This window comes from Capricornis sumatraensis, chromosome 9 (genome assembly GCF_032405125.1).
Source record: "Capricornis sumatraensis isolate serow.1 chromosome 9, serow.2, whole genome shotgun sequence".
In the NCBI taxonomy this organism is placed as follows: Eukaryota; Metazoa; Chordata; class Mammalia; order Artiodactyla; family Bovidae; genus Capricornis; species Capricornis sumatraensis.
The window spans coordinates 80,628,164-80,640,862 of record NC_091077.1 but is presented as its reverse complement, the minus strand read 5'-3'; the positions used below and the strand labels follow the sequence as shown (position 1 = coordinate 80,640,862).

Here is a 12,699-nt window from a genome sequence, read left to right as displayed (position 1 = left end):
CTTGGTCTAGAGTTTCTTCTAGAGAAATGGAGAATGGTAGGGTAACCCTTGGAGATAAAGACTCACTCCCGGTATTACCCACATCCAGGCAGCTTGGCTGGGAGAAGCATTTGGAATGAAGCTGAGAGTGAGGCTCCTCAGACAACTCTGTCTCAGTCTAGAGAGGAGTTTCAAGGCACCATGAGAGCTTCCAGTGTGACTGCAAGGGCTACCTTCCCATCCTGGTTCCCGAGGGCTCTGGGGAAAGACAGCCAGCATGGCTTGATCGGGGTGGAGGGTGGCGGGGGTTGGGCAGGCCTCCTGCCAGGTCCCTGGCTGCCCTTCCCTCAAAGAAGCTGCAGAAATAACTGTTCTACAGCCACAGACCAAATTTGGTGGCCCTCAAAGAACACATTCTACCGGGCCTTTTGGATGTCTCCCAGACTAGACTCAGTTTTGCAGGAAAGACAGCTACACAGCTGGTGATATTAACAAAAGCGTCCGAAGCAGGGCATTTCTGCAATCAGGCCCTGCCTATGGCAGGTCTGAAGCACTGGGTCCTCGAGGATAGCCCATTATTCACAAGAAAGCTGCTTTGAGTGATCTATATATGTGACTGAAATGGTAAATTCTATTTAATGTCTCTACAGGTAATATCGGAGAAGGTGATGGCACCCCACTCCAGTACACTTCCTGGAAAATCCCATGGATAAAGGAGCCTGGTAGGCTGCAGTAATATTCTAATTTTTAAAAATAATTTCAACACTAGCCTTATCATCTCTATTCTATAGTCAGTTCAGTTATTCCTAACCTTGCATCCTGCCAAAGACATGAAGATTGCTTAAGTTAACCATAGTGAAGGCCTAAAGAAGATTTAACAAGGTGCCAACTTCAGAGGGAAAAAGAAACAGAATGCAGAAAATAGGCCGAGGAGTGACCTGCTGACCCTGATGAAGTGTGGCATGTATAACAAGGGAATAGGCTCTTTGCATCCAGTGCCCAATGGCTGAGGCAACTGCTGCCTTCAGTTCAGTTCAGTTCAGTTCAGTCACTCAGTCGTGTCCAACTCTTTGTGACCTCATGAATCACAGCACGCCAGGCCTCCCTGTCTATCACCAACTCCCGGCGTTCACTCAGACTCGCATCCATCGAGTCAGTGATGCCATCCAGCCATCTCATCCTCCGTCGTCCGCTTTTCCTCCTGCCCCCAATCCCTCCCAGCATCAAAGTCTTTTCCAACGAGTCAACTCTTCGCATGAGGTGGCCAAAGTACTGGAGTTTCAGCCTTAGTATCATTCCTTCCAAAGAAATCCCAGGGTTGATCTCCTTCAGAATGGACTAGTTGGATCTCCTTGCAGTCCAAAGGACTTTCAAGAGTCTTCTCCAATGGAAACCCAAGTTAAAACCATAATTACATTTAAAATATCTCCAATGAAAATGAAATATTTAGGCATAAATCTAATGAAACATATACGGGACTTATATGTTGAAGATTTTAAAATGTTGATTTAAGAATTCAAAGAAAATCTAAAGAGTAGTAAGAAATACTGTGTTTATGGAACGGAAGAGTCAATATAGTAAAAATGTCAATCCTCCTCAAATTGACTGATTTAATGGAAGGACTGATGAAAAGAACCTAATTAAAAACTGATCTGAAGACATGAACGGACATTTTGCTGAAGATGCAAACAAGCATGTGAAAAGATGTTTACCATTATTAGCTGTTAGGAAATGCAAATTAAAACAATGATGAAATATCAAAATGGCTAACATTAAAAATAGTGACACCACCAAGTGCTGACAAGAATGTAGAGAAACTGGTTCATTCATACGTTCTTGAGAGGAATGTAAAACGGTACAACCTCTCTAGAAAAGAGTCTGGCAGTTTCTTGAAACACTTAATGCACAATTACCGTATGATCTAGCGACTGCACTCTATGGCATTTATCCTAGAGAAATGAAACATTATAGTCACACAAAACCTATACATGAATATTCACAGCAGCTTCCTTTGTAATAGCTAAAACTAAAAACAACCCAGATGTTCTTCAAGGGGTGAAAGGTTAAACCAAATAAGGAACTAAGTACTGATATGTGTAACAACTTGAACAGATCGCAAAGGAGTTATGCTGAAAAAAAAGGCAATCTCAAAACGTCATATACTATACGATTCATTTATATAACATTTTTGAAATGACAAAATTATAGAGATGGAAAACAGATCTGTGGTTGCCAGGAGTTAGGGAGCGAGAGGGAGGAAGGTGGTTGTGGCTATAAAAGGGTGGCAGGAGGTATCCTGGTGATAGAACTGTTCAATCTCTTGACTGTAGTGAATCTACCCCTGTAATAAAGGTACATAAAACTAAACACACACATGTACACACACACGCGAGTACAGGTGGAACAGATGAAGTCTGAATAAGGCTGGTGGATGGTACCAATGGTTAATTTTGCGCTTGTGATACTGTCTGTAGTTACACAAGATGTAACCACTGGGGGACACTGGGTGGAGGGTGGAGGGGATTTCTACTATTTCTTACAATTGCATATGAACCTACAAAGATCTCAACATTAAAAGTTTTTTTTTTTAAGTTTTTATAAAAGCTGTGGATATTATTTGCAAGGCTTTTTTCATAGAAGCGTCGCTAGTTCTAGGGGCCAAATTTGGGATTCTCAAAGCACTCCATTTTTACTAAGGAATGGTGGGGAAGAGAATAAAAGATTTAGCTTAGGCTTGGTTTCTTGCTACACAGGGAGGAATTTAAAAGGCTTGAAGAGAGAAAAGAAGATAGAACAGAGTAAGAAGTAAGTGTCTCTAAGAGGGGCTTGAACTCTCAGGAGCAACAGAAACCAGACAGTTTTGAGGAAATGTCACAGAATATATGCTCTTCTTCCTGCCTGAAACCCTGGAAGTGGGCACCCTGCAGACGCCCCTCACCAATTCTAGGCGACCACAATGAGGCGGGCATAGTGGTCTGTGGAAGAAGGATATGCAGAGAGGCCCTGGCACGACACCCCTAGCCTCTGGTACCCACAGAACACAGAGGGGCCTAGAAAATTCCCCCAACACCCTTTGAGAGGGTCAAACAAGTTATTTATTAATAGTAAAGAAGAGTTAGCCTGCCCTTCAGGGATCAGCAAGGGGAAGGGCAGCCTGTAGTAGAGGTGATACACACCCCATCTCAGAGAATCAGCAGTGCCAGTGAGAGCGGAGGTGAGATCCGCCAAGCTCCCTGGGTACAGTAACCAGGCCATGTTCCTGACGGGGTAGGCTTGCCATCTGAACACCAGGCACAGGCAATTCACCGTGGCTTGTACCCAACAGGAAACCAGTGGGGGCACACAGCCTCCCATGAGCCCAGAGGAGCCCTCCCCAACACCCAACATCCACGGACACCATGGCGAAGACCAGGAGGAAAATGGTGATGTCACTCGAATCTTCAAGTTATCTGAATGAAAGCAAAAAGCATGAACAAGCTGAGTCCAATTAAAAGACAATTAAGAAAGTTATATCCCTTCACATCCATGTCATTATGCAACAACTTGACTACAAGAATGACAGATAAAAAAGTGAACACAGAGGCCCTCGGTCCCCGGTCTTTGGCCCTAAGGTACTTGTACCGTTACTTTGAGGGACAAAGAATGGATACAGAGACATCACTGTGCTCACCCGGAGTCAATGTGCCCTCCCTAAATAATTCATTGAACAGCTCTTAATTGTCAACCACAGTGTCTGAAGATGTCCCCAAATATGTTATAATGAGTATTTTGGTTTGTGTTTTTCCCCCTAAATTAACCATTTGGAAACACACATGAGAGGTATCAATTAAGTGGTAAGAACACAGTAATCACCCATGTTGGCACCTTTCTTTGCCAACGGAGCTGCTCATGTCAGCTAATTATTTCCTAATCAGTAATATTTATCTTGGCTCTGGTCTCCCAGACTCTCCTCCTCTCGGCAGCGGGAGGTGTCGCCTGCTGGCACTCACCTGCTTGGACACCTTGGCCCAGGTCTTCTTCAGCCGGTAGATGGCACTTCTGTTTAAGGCTGAGGTGATTTCCAGCACGCCGTTGTAGTTGTGCAGGCACCGGCAGATGTCCGCCACCGCCACCCACTTCTCGATTGTGTTGGCTCGGGAGGTGACATCCGCATAATTCATGATCTGGGAGGCCACCAGGTTACTCATCTGAGACAACGGAAAAGCCAAGAGAGGCCAGCTAAGAGCCAAAGCCGTTCATGCAGGCACAATACCTGAATCACCTACAGAAACGTCGGGAAAGTGAGTGTCAAGGGATGCGAGATCATGGTCCGTCTTTTTTTCTGAGTGGCTTAACGGAGTCTTATTCAATGAAATGTATTAATGTATGAGTGCTTATTAATGTATATTTTCCTCAGGAGGAGGTACAACAGAATTTGCCCTGAGTGAACTGACTAGTACATATTTGCAATTTCTCCTTTGGGACATGGTCCGTTGTAGATATCAACCAGATTCTGAAGAGACTAAAGTCTGTAATAATAACATTATTAACAATAATCGTGCTCATTCTGAGAGTGAAGAAAGGAGTTGTTTGGGAGCATCTTGATGGGGGAAGAGGTGACTTTGTTAATCAGTAATTTTGATGAAGAAGTCATTTCCAAAAATTATTGAAAGAAAGGCACAGGATGAGCTATTCCCCTGAGGAATGGCAGCCTTTGCAGATCAGAGGTTTCACTTCTTGGGGTCTCTCCCCATGTTCCCTGGGTCCCAACAACGTGGGGATAGTCACCCTAGAAAGCCTCAGCCATCACAGAAAGAAAACACATTTCCCTCCAATCAAATCAAATTCTAACCTACCAACTCTCAAACCAGAAATGCTTTGTGCAGGGGAAGGGAACATTTTCACCTTCTTGCTGATTTTTTTTTCCCACCAGCAGTGAAAGGGACCTACAGTTTCAAAGCTAAGTGCTATAACTCTATTAGTTAAGTGCAAGTCGCTCAGTTGTGTCTGACTCTTTGAGACCCCATGGACGCAAGTCCATGGAATTCTCCAGCCCAGAATACTGGAGTGGGTAGCCTTTCCCTTCTCCAGAGGATTTTCCCACCCCAGGGATCGAACCCAGGTCTCCCGCATTGCAGGTAGATTCTTTACCAGCTGAGCCACAAGGGAAGCCCAAGAAAGCCTATCCCTTCTCCAGTGGATCTTCCCAACCCAGGAATCAAACCAGGGTCTCCTGCATTGCAGGCGGATTCTTTACCAACTGAGCAATTAGGGAATCACCTATAAGTTAAAGCCAAGAGAAAAAAGAGGCAGCTTAAGAAGCTTAAGACTTAGAAAATGGAAAGGAAAAGGATAGAATAAGATTGATAACTAACAAAGGGAATATAAGATCCATAATCTCCTATCCATATACTAAATCTGATGAATACGCCCATTCTTTGATAATTCCACAGGTATTTTAGGTCATGGGCTTCCCGGGAGGCTCAGTGAAATTAAAAAAAAAAAAAAAATCCATCTGCCAAAGCAGAAGATGCAGGTTCAATCCTGGGTTGGGAGAATCCCCTGGAGAGGGGAATGGCACCCCACTCCAGTACTCTTTCCTGAGAGATCCCATGGACAGAGGAGCCTGGTGGGCTACAGCCCATGGGGTTGCAGAGTCAGAGACATGACTGAGCACACACACGAGCATCTTAGGTCACAGGGCCTCCACAGGCGCATATTCATTAGATAAATTATTCTTTTACGTTGTGGGAACAGGAAAAACAAATAAATCAGTCTCCCTGACCTTAGGGTGGTGAGCCTGGTTAGGCCTGTAGGTGGGAAGGTGAGCGGAAGTCAGACAGAATCAAGTAAATATCACACAGTGAGACAGATGCAAAGCTAAGGGTGGGGGTGGGGGAGCCTGAGAATTGGAGGCAGCACAGGGCAGATGCTGGCTTCTGGAAACAGGTCACGCCCGCCCTGAACCCTGAAGGAGTGCGAGGAGCCGCGGCCTCCCATCCAAGCATCTGCGAAGGGACAGGGAGGGAAGGTGTGGTAGTGTGGGGGACTAGCCGGAGAGCTGTGTGAGGAGCTCGGGGGACCGTGAGAGACAAGCACAGGCGGGCGGGCTCCTGCAGGCCAGGCTGAGAGGCTGCAGCCGTATCAAGAAGACAAGAGGAAAGGCCACGGACAAAATGTCATCGCAGACAGGATTATAATTTGATGGGCCTTAGAGAGAAGTTATTTCTGTGACACTGTGTGATGAAAGGGTTGGGTGGCAGCGAGATGGTGTGGGGGTGGGGACTGGTGAGTTAGGAGCTCATGGAGAAGAGAATGAAAGGCCAAATCAAGGTTATGGCCATGGGAAAGGAGGGGGAAGAAGGGTCTGAGACACGGGTAGACTTAGGGCTCACTGGTATCCTGAGGGGTGAGCAGGGTGAGGAAGACCCGAAGGCTGAGTGAGTGAGCGGCTGGCAGGGCCATTACCCAGGACCAAGAACAGAGAATAAGATGAAAAGGCAGGCTTGGCAGGTCTGGGAAGGGCTGGTGATGAGTTCTACCTGCAATCTGGACACAGCGGCCAATCAGGAGGCTTCAAGTAGAGACTTGTGGGTCTGGAGCCTGGGACCCACAATCTGGGACCCACAGTCTGAACACCTCTGATTTGAGAGGCATTACATCCCAAGTGTATGTACAACACAGACAACAACAACAACAACAACAACAAAAGGCTTATGGTCCATAGCAGGGCCTCTGTTTCTCCGAGAGTGATCCAAACGGGTCATGTGTCCTATCCTTTAGGAAGCAGCTGCATTGATGCTTATTACGTGATAACATCTAATACGCATGTACCCTCAGAAAACAGAAAAACTGTACTGAGAATTTGCACTGTTTTGCATTTTGATTCTGAATCATTTACTAATTTACCTACAGGGTCCCTGGCAGTCTTCTTTTTTTTTTTTTTAATTACCATTATCCCTTTTACTATAGTGTAGTAGAATTGAAACGGTAGCCTTCCCTTTGCCTGCATAGGCCTGAAGATACTCCAACATCTGTGGTTCTTCCACAGGACTAAGACCATTAGAATAGCACCAACAGGTAGTTGGAAGGTATAAAAGCAACTCCATCTTACTGCTGCAGAAGAGTAGAGGAGACAAACTGACAGCTGGTTATCACTGCACACAGCCTCAGAAGCACTGTAATTATGCTCAAAGAGGTCCCTTCCCACCCTGGAATGTACTGGGACTGAATGTTCAGTAATAATGAAGAAGAGCTGTACCAAAACAGCCTTACTATCACCAGCACCACCAGGGGCCACTCAATTCTACAACATAATTGATGGAATGTTAAAAAATAAGCTTAAATCTCTTCTATGAGTTCACAGAGATGTGATAACTTCCAGTTACCTTTCAGTGACAAAGTGCAGTCAGAATTAGTTGATCTACGACCATGAAGTAATGATGACCATCATAAAAATAATAGGAACAACCTATGCTTGAGAGTCCCTTGGGCTGCAAAGAGATGAAACCAGTCAATCCTAAAGGAAATCAACCCTAAATATTCATTGGAAAGACTGATGCTGAAGCTGAAGCTCCAGTACTTTGGCCACTTGATGTAAAGAGCTGATTCATCAGAAAGGACCCTGATGCTGGGAAAGATTGAGGGCAGGAAGAGAAGCGGGTGAGAGAGGAGGTGACGGCTGGATGGCATCGCTGACTCAGTGGACATGAATTTGAGCAAATTCTGGAAGATAGTGGAGGACAGAGGAGCTTGGAGGGGTATACTTCATGAGGTCACAAAGAGTTGGACACAACTCAGCAACTGAACAACACCACCTATGCATCACTAAGCATTCATGGGATGTGTGTACCATCAAAGTGAACCTCTTAGGACTGAAAGGTAACTGGAAGTTATCACATCACTGTGAACTCATAGAAGAGATTTAAGCTTATTTTTTAACATTCCATCAGAGAAGGAGTCTGAAGACCCTGTGACTCATCTTCCTATAACACTCCCGCCCAAGGTTTCATTGTTATGGTTACTCACATCATTGAAGTGTTGGCTGGTTTTCATAATGTAAGGTGTTCTTTCATTTTTATCCAGCTTCATCCACCCCTGCCCAAGAAATTCTCTGAAAGTTCAAAGCAAAACACAAAATCAATTAAGTTTTTTAAGGATCTCTATGGTCCTGAATAACTATTATGAATATTATATAAGTTAAACTTGACACTGCTCAACTGCTGCTGCTTCATCTCGAATGAATTTTAGCCCAATTCTACTGTTTCACCACTGGATGCCAAAAAGAAAGAGATTTTTCAGTTTTCAGCTTTCTCTTTTAAATGTTTGGAGTGAGTGAGAGATAGTCACTCAGTCATATTCAACTCTTTGCGACTTCATGGACTATAGCCCGCCAGGCTCCTCTGTCCATGGGATTCTCCAGGCAAGAATACTGGAGTGGGTTGCCATTTCCTTCTCCCAGGGATAAATGTTTGGAACTGGGTCCCTATTAGGATCATAATAAAGGCTTCCCCGAAATTGGAAAACAATGACAAGAGGAATAAAGAGGTTAAGTACTAACTCAGAAACCAGGACCATTTCCCCTGGATCAGCTTAAAAAATCTTAAGGCTTAGCAGAAGGCTCAAAAAATTCATCACTACCAAAAATATTAATCAGCAACAGCATGTTTTCCTCCACTTTGTTCTGACATTCTCCAGGAGAATGTCAATTCCACAGGCAGGGACTTTCCTTTGCTTTCCCCAGAGCCCAGAACAGTACACGTGGTAAGGGCTAAAAGAACAAACACTAGTGTTAGCACTTTGCAGCCTGGTCATTTGAGGAAGGCAGTTATGGCAGGGGGAGCTCAGCCTGGTGGAAAGTCTGTCTTCTAAATAACATTCCTGCTCCTTCATTTCACTCATGAGCAGGTCACCGGATCACAGCAAGCAAGGGACAATCAAGCTAGAGCATACTGGAATTATTTTGTCAAAGCACTACCCAAAATAACTTAAAATGAAATTACTCTGACAAATTCTCAATCCAGAAATGTTGACTGAGTTCCTGGGCAAGGACCTTTGTCCCGTGATGTGGATGGTACTACTGTTCCCGTCCTGCAAGGCCGTTGTATACAAGATGTGCTAACTCCATGGAGGGAAATAACTGGTACGTGTTCACAGTGGCACAGAGGGGACAAGGAGGAGAGGTGAGACGCGTCCCAGGAAGAGACCACAATACCCTCAACCACAAGGGTCCAGGCTTTGCTCTTTCTCCTCCTCCATAGAGGTCATGCTCCCTCCCTCCTGAATCCTCATTGCACAGGAGGGTCGTCAGGAGGAAGGCAAAGAGGCTCCTAACTCAAGTCATCAAATAGTTAACGGGTTCATTTGTTTGGCCATGGGGCCACATTCCTGTTTTAAATGGCAGATGCGATATATTTAACTTTTTTTTTTATTGGGGTATAGTTGCTTCACGATGTTAGTTTCTGCTGTACAATGTAAGTGAATATGTATATTCAGCTATATGTATATATACAAGCCCGCCCTCCAGGGCCCCCTCCCGACCCACCCCAGCCCTCTAGGTCATCACAGAGCACTGAACTGAGCTCCCGGTGCTATAGCGCACGTTCCCCTAGTTCTCTGTTACACACATGGCAGAACATATGTCAATCCCAATCTCCCAATTCATCCCCCTCCCCTCTGGGTCCACGTCTGTTCTCTGCACCTGCATCTCTATCTCCACCCTCCAAATAAGTTCATCTGTACCATTTTTCTAGATTCCACATATATGCATTAATATATGATATCTGTCTCTCTTCCTGACTTACTGCACCCTGTCATGGATAGGTCTACAAGTGCTGAAAGAGGAGGCGAGAAATAAGACAAACGCATAACAGAAAAGTCTGCAGGAGAATGCCTAGCCCTGCTCTTTATGCCGCTCTGACCTAGCTGTAGCTCTGACCCCCCATCCTGCTACGCCAGAGCTTCCATCATCACGGGTGCCCTCTTCTCTACATACGACACGGGCCACACTTAGACCTCTTGCTTGGCCCCTCCCTTGCCTTCCACTTAGCTATGATTTCACAGAGGATTTGGGCCAACAGTTGTTATTTGTCCAAATAGAGGCTTTGTGTGTGGACCTGCTGGAGGCGGGCGGCTGAAAGAGCCACCATCCTCTATACATGAGGCAATGATGCTTGTTATGTGACAGCGTCCACTCGGCACATACACACTCCACACGCGCTCTGTGCCAAGCACTGTTCTGGGAATCTACCTTGCTGTGGAGTTTCCACGGTCAGCAGTACTTAAAGATTTATGGATGTGGCTGAAGAACTGCCGTGGAATTTACAGCATGGACCCAACATCCGTGTTTCTCAAAGTATAGTCCTAAACCACAGAGAATTACCTGGAATTCTCATTGAAAATGAAGTTTCTTGGGCCTCAGACCTACCAGAATCAGAATGTCTGAGGGAGGCACCTAGGAATGTACATTTTTTAACAAGTCTCCCGAATGATTTTAGGCAGTGAAGTCTGAGAACCACTGTTACAGCTGCATGAAAGTTTCTATGACATTCAGATGCGAGTGGTCAGAGAAACTCACATTCTCTGTTTAACTGCAGTGCATACAGCAACATAAGAGTGACCATCTTGAGAGTCTCCAATATTTCTGTATCGGTATTTTCAACATAAACTGGAACCCAAAGACATTCAAACCATCATAAGATGAAAAGCCACAGCTCTGGGCACACACATGGGGTTGTGGCGGGGTGGAGGTGGGGGGGGCGCTGCGGCCGTGGGTGCACACTCACTCGTAGGGAATGCTTCTGAAAACGACGTGGTCCAGGAGGGTTATCTGCTCAGCCAGCTCCATGGCCGACAAGGTCTCGAAGCACTCGGCCTTCGGACAGTCCGTCTGCAAGAGATGAGGGCAGGGAATGACACACACCTAGAAGCCAGGTGCCCGTCAGCTCACTGCAGTTACTGGAGTACACAGTCCACCCCGGATTCAGGCTCTGAAGAAAATGGTGGAGAGCTCAGAGATATCAGGCAGCAAAATTAACATCACGGATCATGATGTTAAATGCCGAGCCAAATCTGGTCCCTTTCACGCAGTTTCAGGGATAGAACATATAGTGCGGACCCCAGTTACCAGCTGCGGGGACAGTGCCTGCCTTTGCGAGGTTAAATCTCACACATAATTAGCTGTGCAGGATAAGACTATGGCTCAACTCACCAGCTGAATTATATCCTCTAGTTTTAGGTGGATGTCATCTTGATCATCTTGTGAAAGGGCCCTAAAAAAAGTCAAAATATCCTCCATGAAAAGAACATAGACAGGCCAGGAATGAAACGACAAAAATGCAGTTCAGTTTCCCCCAGGGTGGAAAGTCAGAGGGTTTGGGTCTACGAGACTGCGGGGACTTGAGTTGAAGACATGGGGTCCGGAAAACGGGAAAATGCACTTGTTAAAGGCAGAAGAAGATCATCAAGAGCGCTAACTTATAAGAAGGAGTCAACCCGTTGTACACAAAAGTGTTGTGTTAGTCACTCAGTCGTGTTCAACTATGGGACCCCATAGATGGCGCCAGGCTCCTCTGTCCGTGAAATTCTCCAGGCTAGAATACTGGAGTGGGTAGCCATTCCCTTCTCCAGAGGCTCTTCCCAATCCAGGGACTGAATCCAGGTCTCTTGTACTAAAGGCAGATTCTTTACCACCCGAGCCATGAGGAAAGGCCAAGGTTGTAAGTAAAACACCCACCGTGAGAGCGAAGCGGCGGGTGACCTGGCGCTTTGCCTTACTGCGAGGATCTGTGCCAGGAATCCGGGCGCCCTGCACCGCTGGCAGTCAGGGTTTCTAACAGGCTGAGTGCTCCGTCCACATTCCTCCAGCCCCTGCCCTGGCCCCCCGCCCCCCCGCACCGCTGGTGCTGAGGCAGAAGAGGCAGAGCTGGCCCCTCCCCAGGCACAGGCAGACCAGAAGCTCAGGAGAGTTTCCAAGTATCAAGAGTTTGAACAATGCCAGGCAGAGACCAGCAGGTAAACTCTTCCCTGTTGTTTCCCAGTTGGGCTTTCCCAAGACACATTTGGTCTTGTATCCATCCCCAAACTCGGTGCTATTCAGCTGTCAGCCAATATGTTTTTGATCAGCGACAAATGAATTAAAAGAATTCCTAAGTTAAGGCAGGTGCTGGTTTCAGTGAGAGTGACACTTCATGTCCGACAGGAGTTCAGAGTCCAGGGTTATATAATCCTGATTATATATCAGAGATCCTGATTATCTAACTTTTATCTGGGCCAAACATTTTAGGTGTCCTAAAATGAAGGCACAATCCTGTCTTACAAGTATTAAAAAAACTTAAACACTGCCCAACTGTGTAGCCTGTCCGTTGGAGGATGCTAGTTTTAAAAAGCAACAATGATATGATATTCTGTTGTGTTCTGAATGGATTAAAACAAAACTATCACCTTAAAAATACAAAATCAGCTGAGGTGGGTAACTGTATGCCCATTATGTGCTAGGAACCTGCTAACCATCTGACACACACTCTCTCCTGTATCATAAAAAATCGCTTTAAATAAAGCTTTATTATATCCATTTTATAGATAAGGAAACAAAAGCTTAATGAAATGGACTAACTGGCTCAGGGTTTGGTCCAGTTTGCTTCCCTGTTGCTCTTGCTTGTCATGAGCAGGCTTATGAAAGGCACTGCTTCCAGAGTCCAGCATAGAACACACACCGAAAAAGGTCAGTTCCCTTTCCTCTAT

At 45.7% G+C, this 12,699-nt stretch overlaps 1 protein-coding gene across 1 annotated transcript in view; it reads right to left on the bottom strand.

Annotated features, from left to right (window-relative positions):
* RASGRF2 (Ras protein specific guanine nucleotide releasing factor 2) overlaps nucleotides 1-12,699 on the bottom strand; it is a 249,152-nt gene that overhangs the window by 5,613 nt on the left and 230,840 nt on the right. Inside the window, exons 20-23 of the mRNA XM_068980666.1 lie at nucleotides 11,168-11,228; nucleotides 10,743-10,846; nucleotides 7,987-8,071; nucleotides 3,969-4,166 (exon numbers count right to left, since the gene is read on the bottom strand). Of these exons, the coding sequence (XP_068836767.1) occupies nucleotides 3,969-4,166; nucleotides 7,987-8,071; nucleotides 10,743-10,846; nucleotides 11,168-11,228 (448 nt within the window). The remainder of the gene's footprint in view (nucleotides 1-3,968; nucleotides 4,167-7,986; nucleotides 8,072-10,742; nucleotides 10,847-11,167; nucleotides 11,229-12,699) is intronic.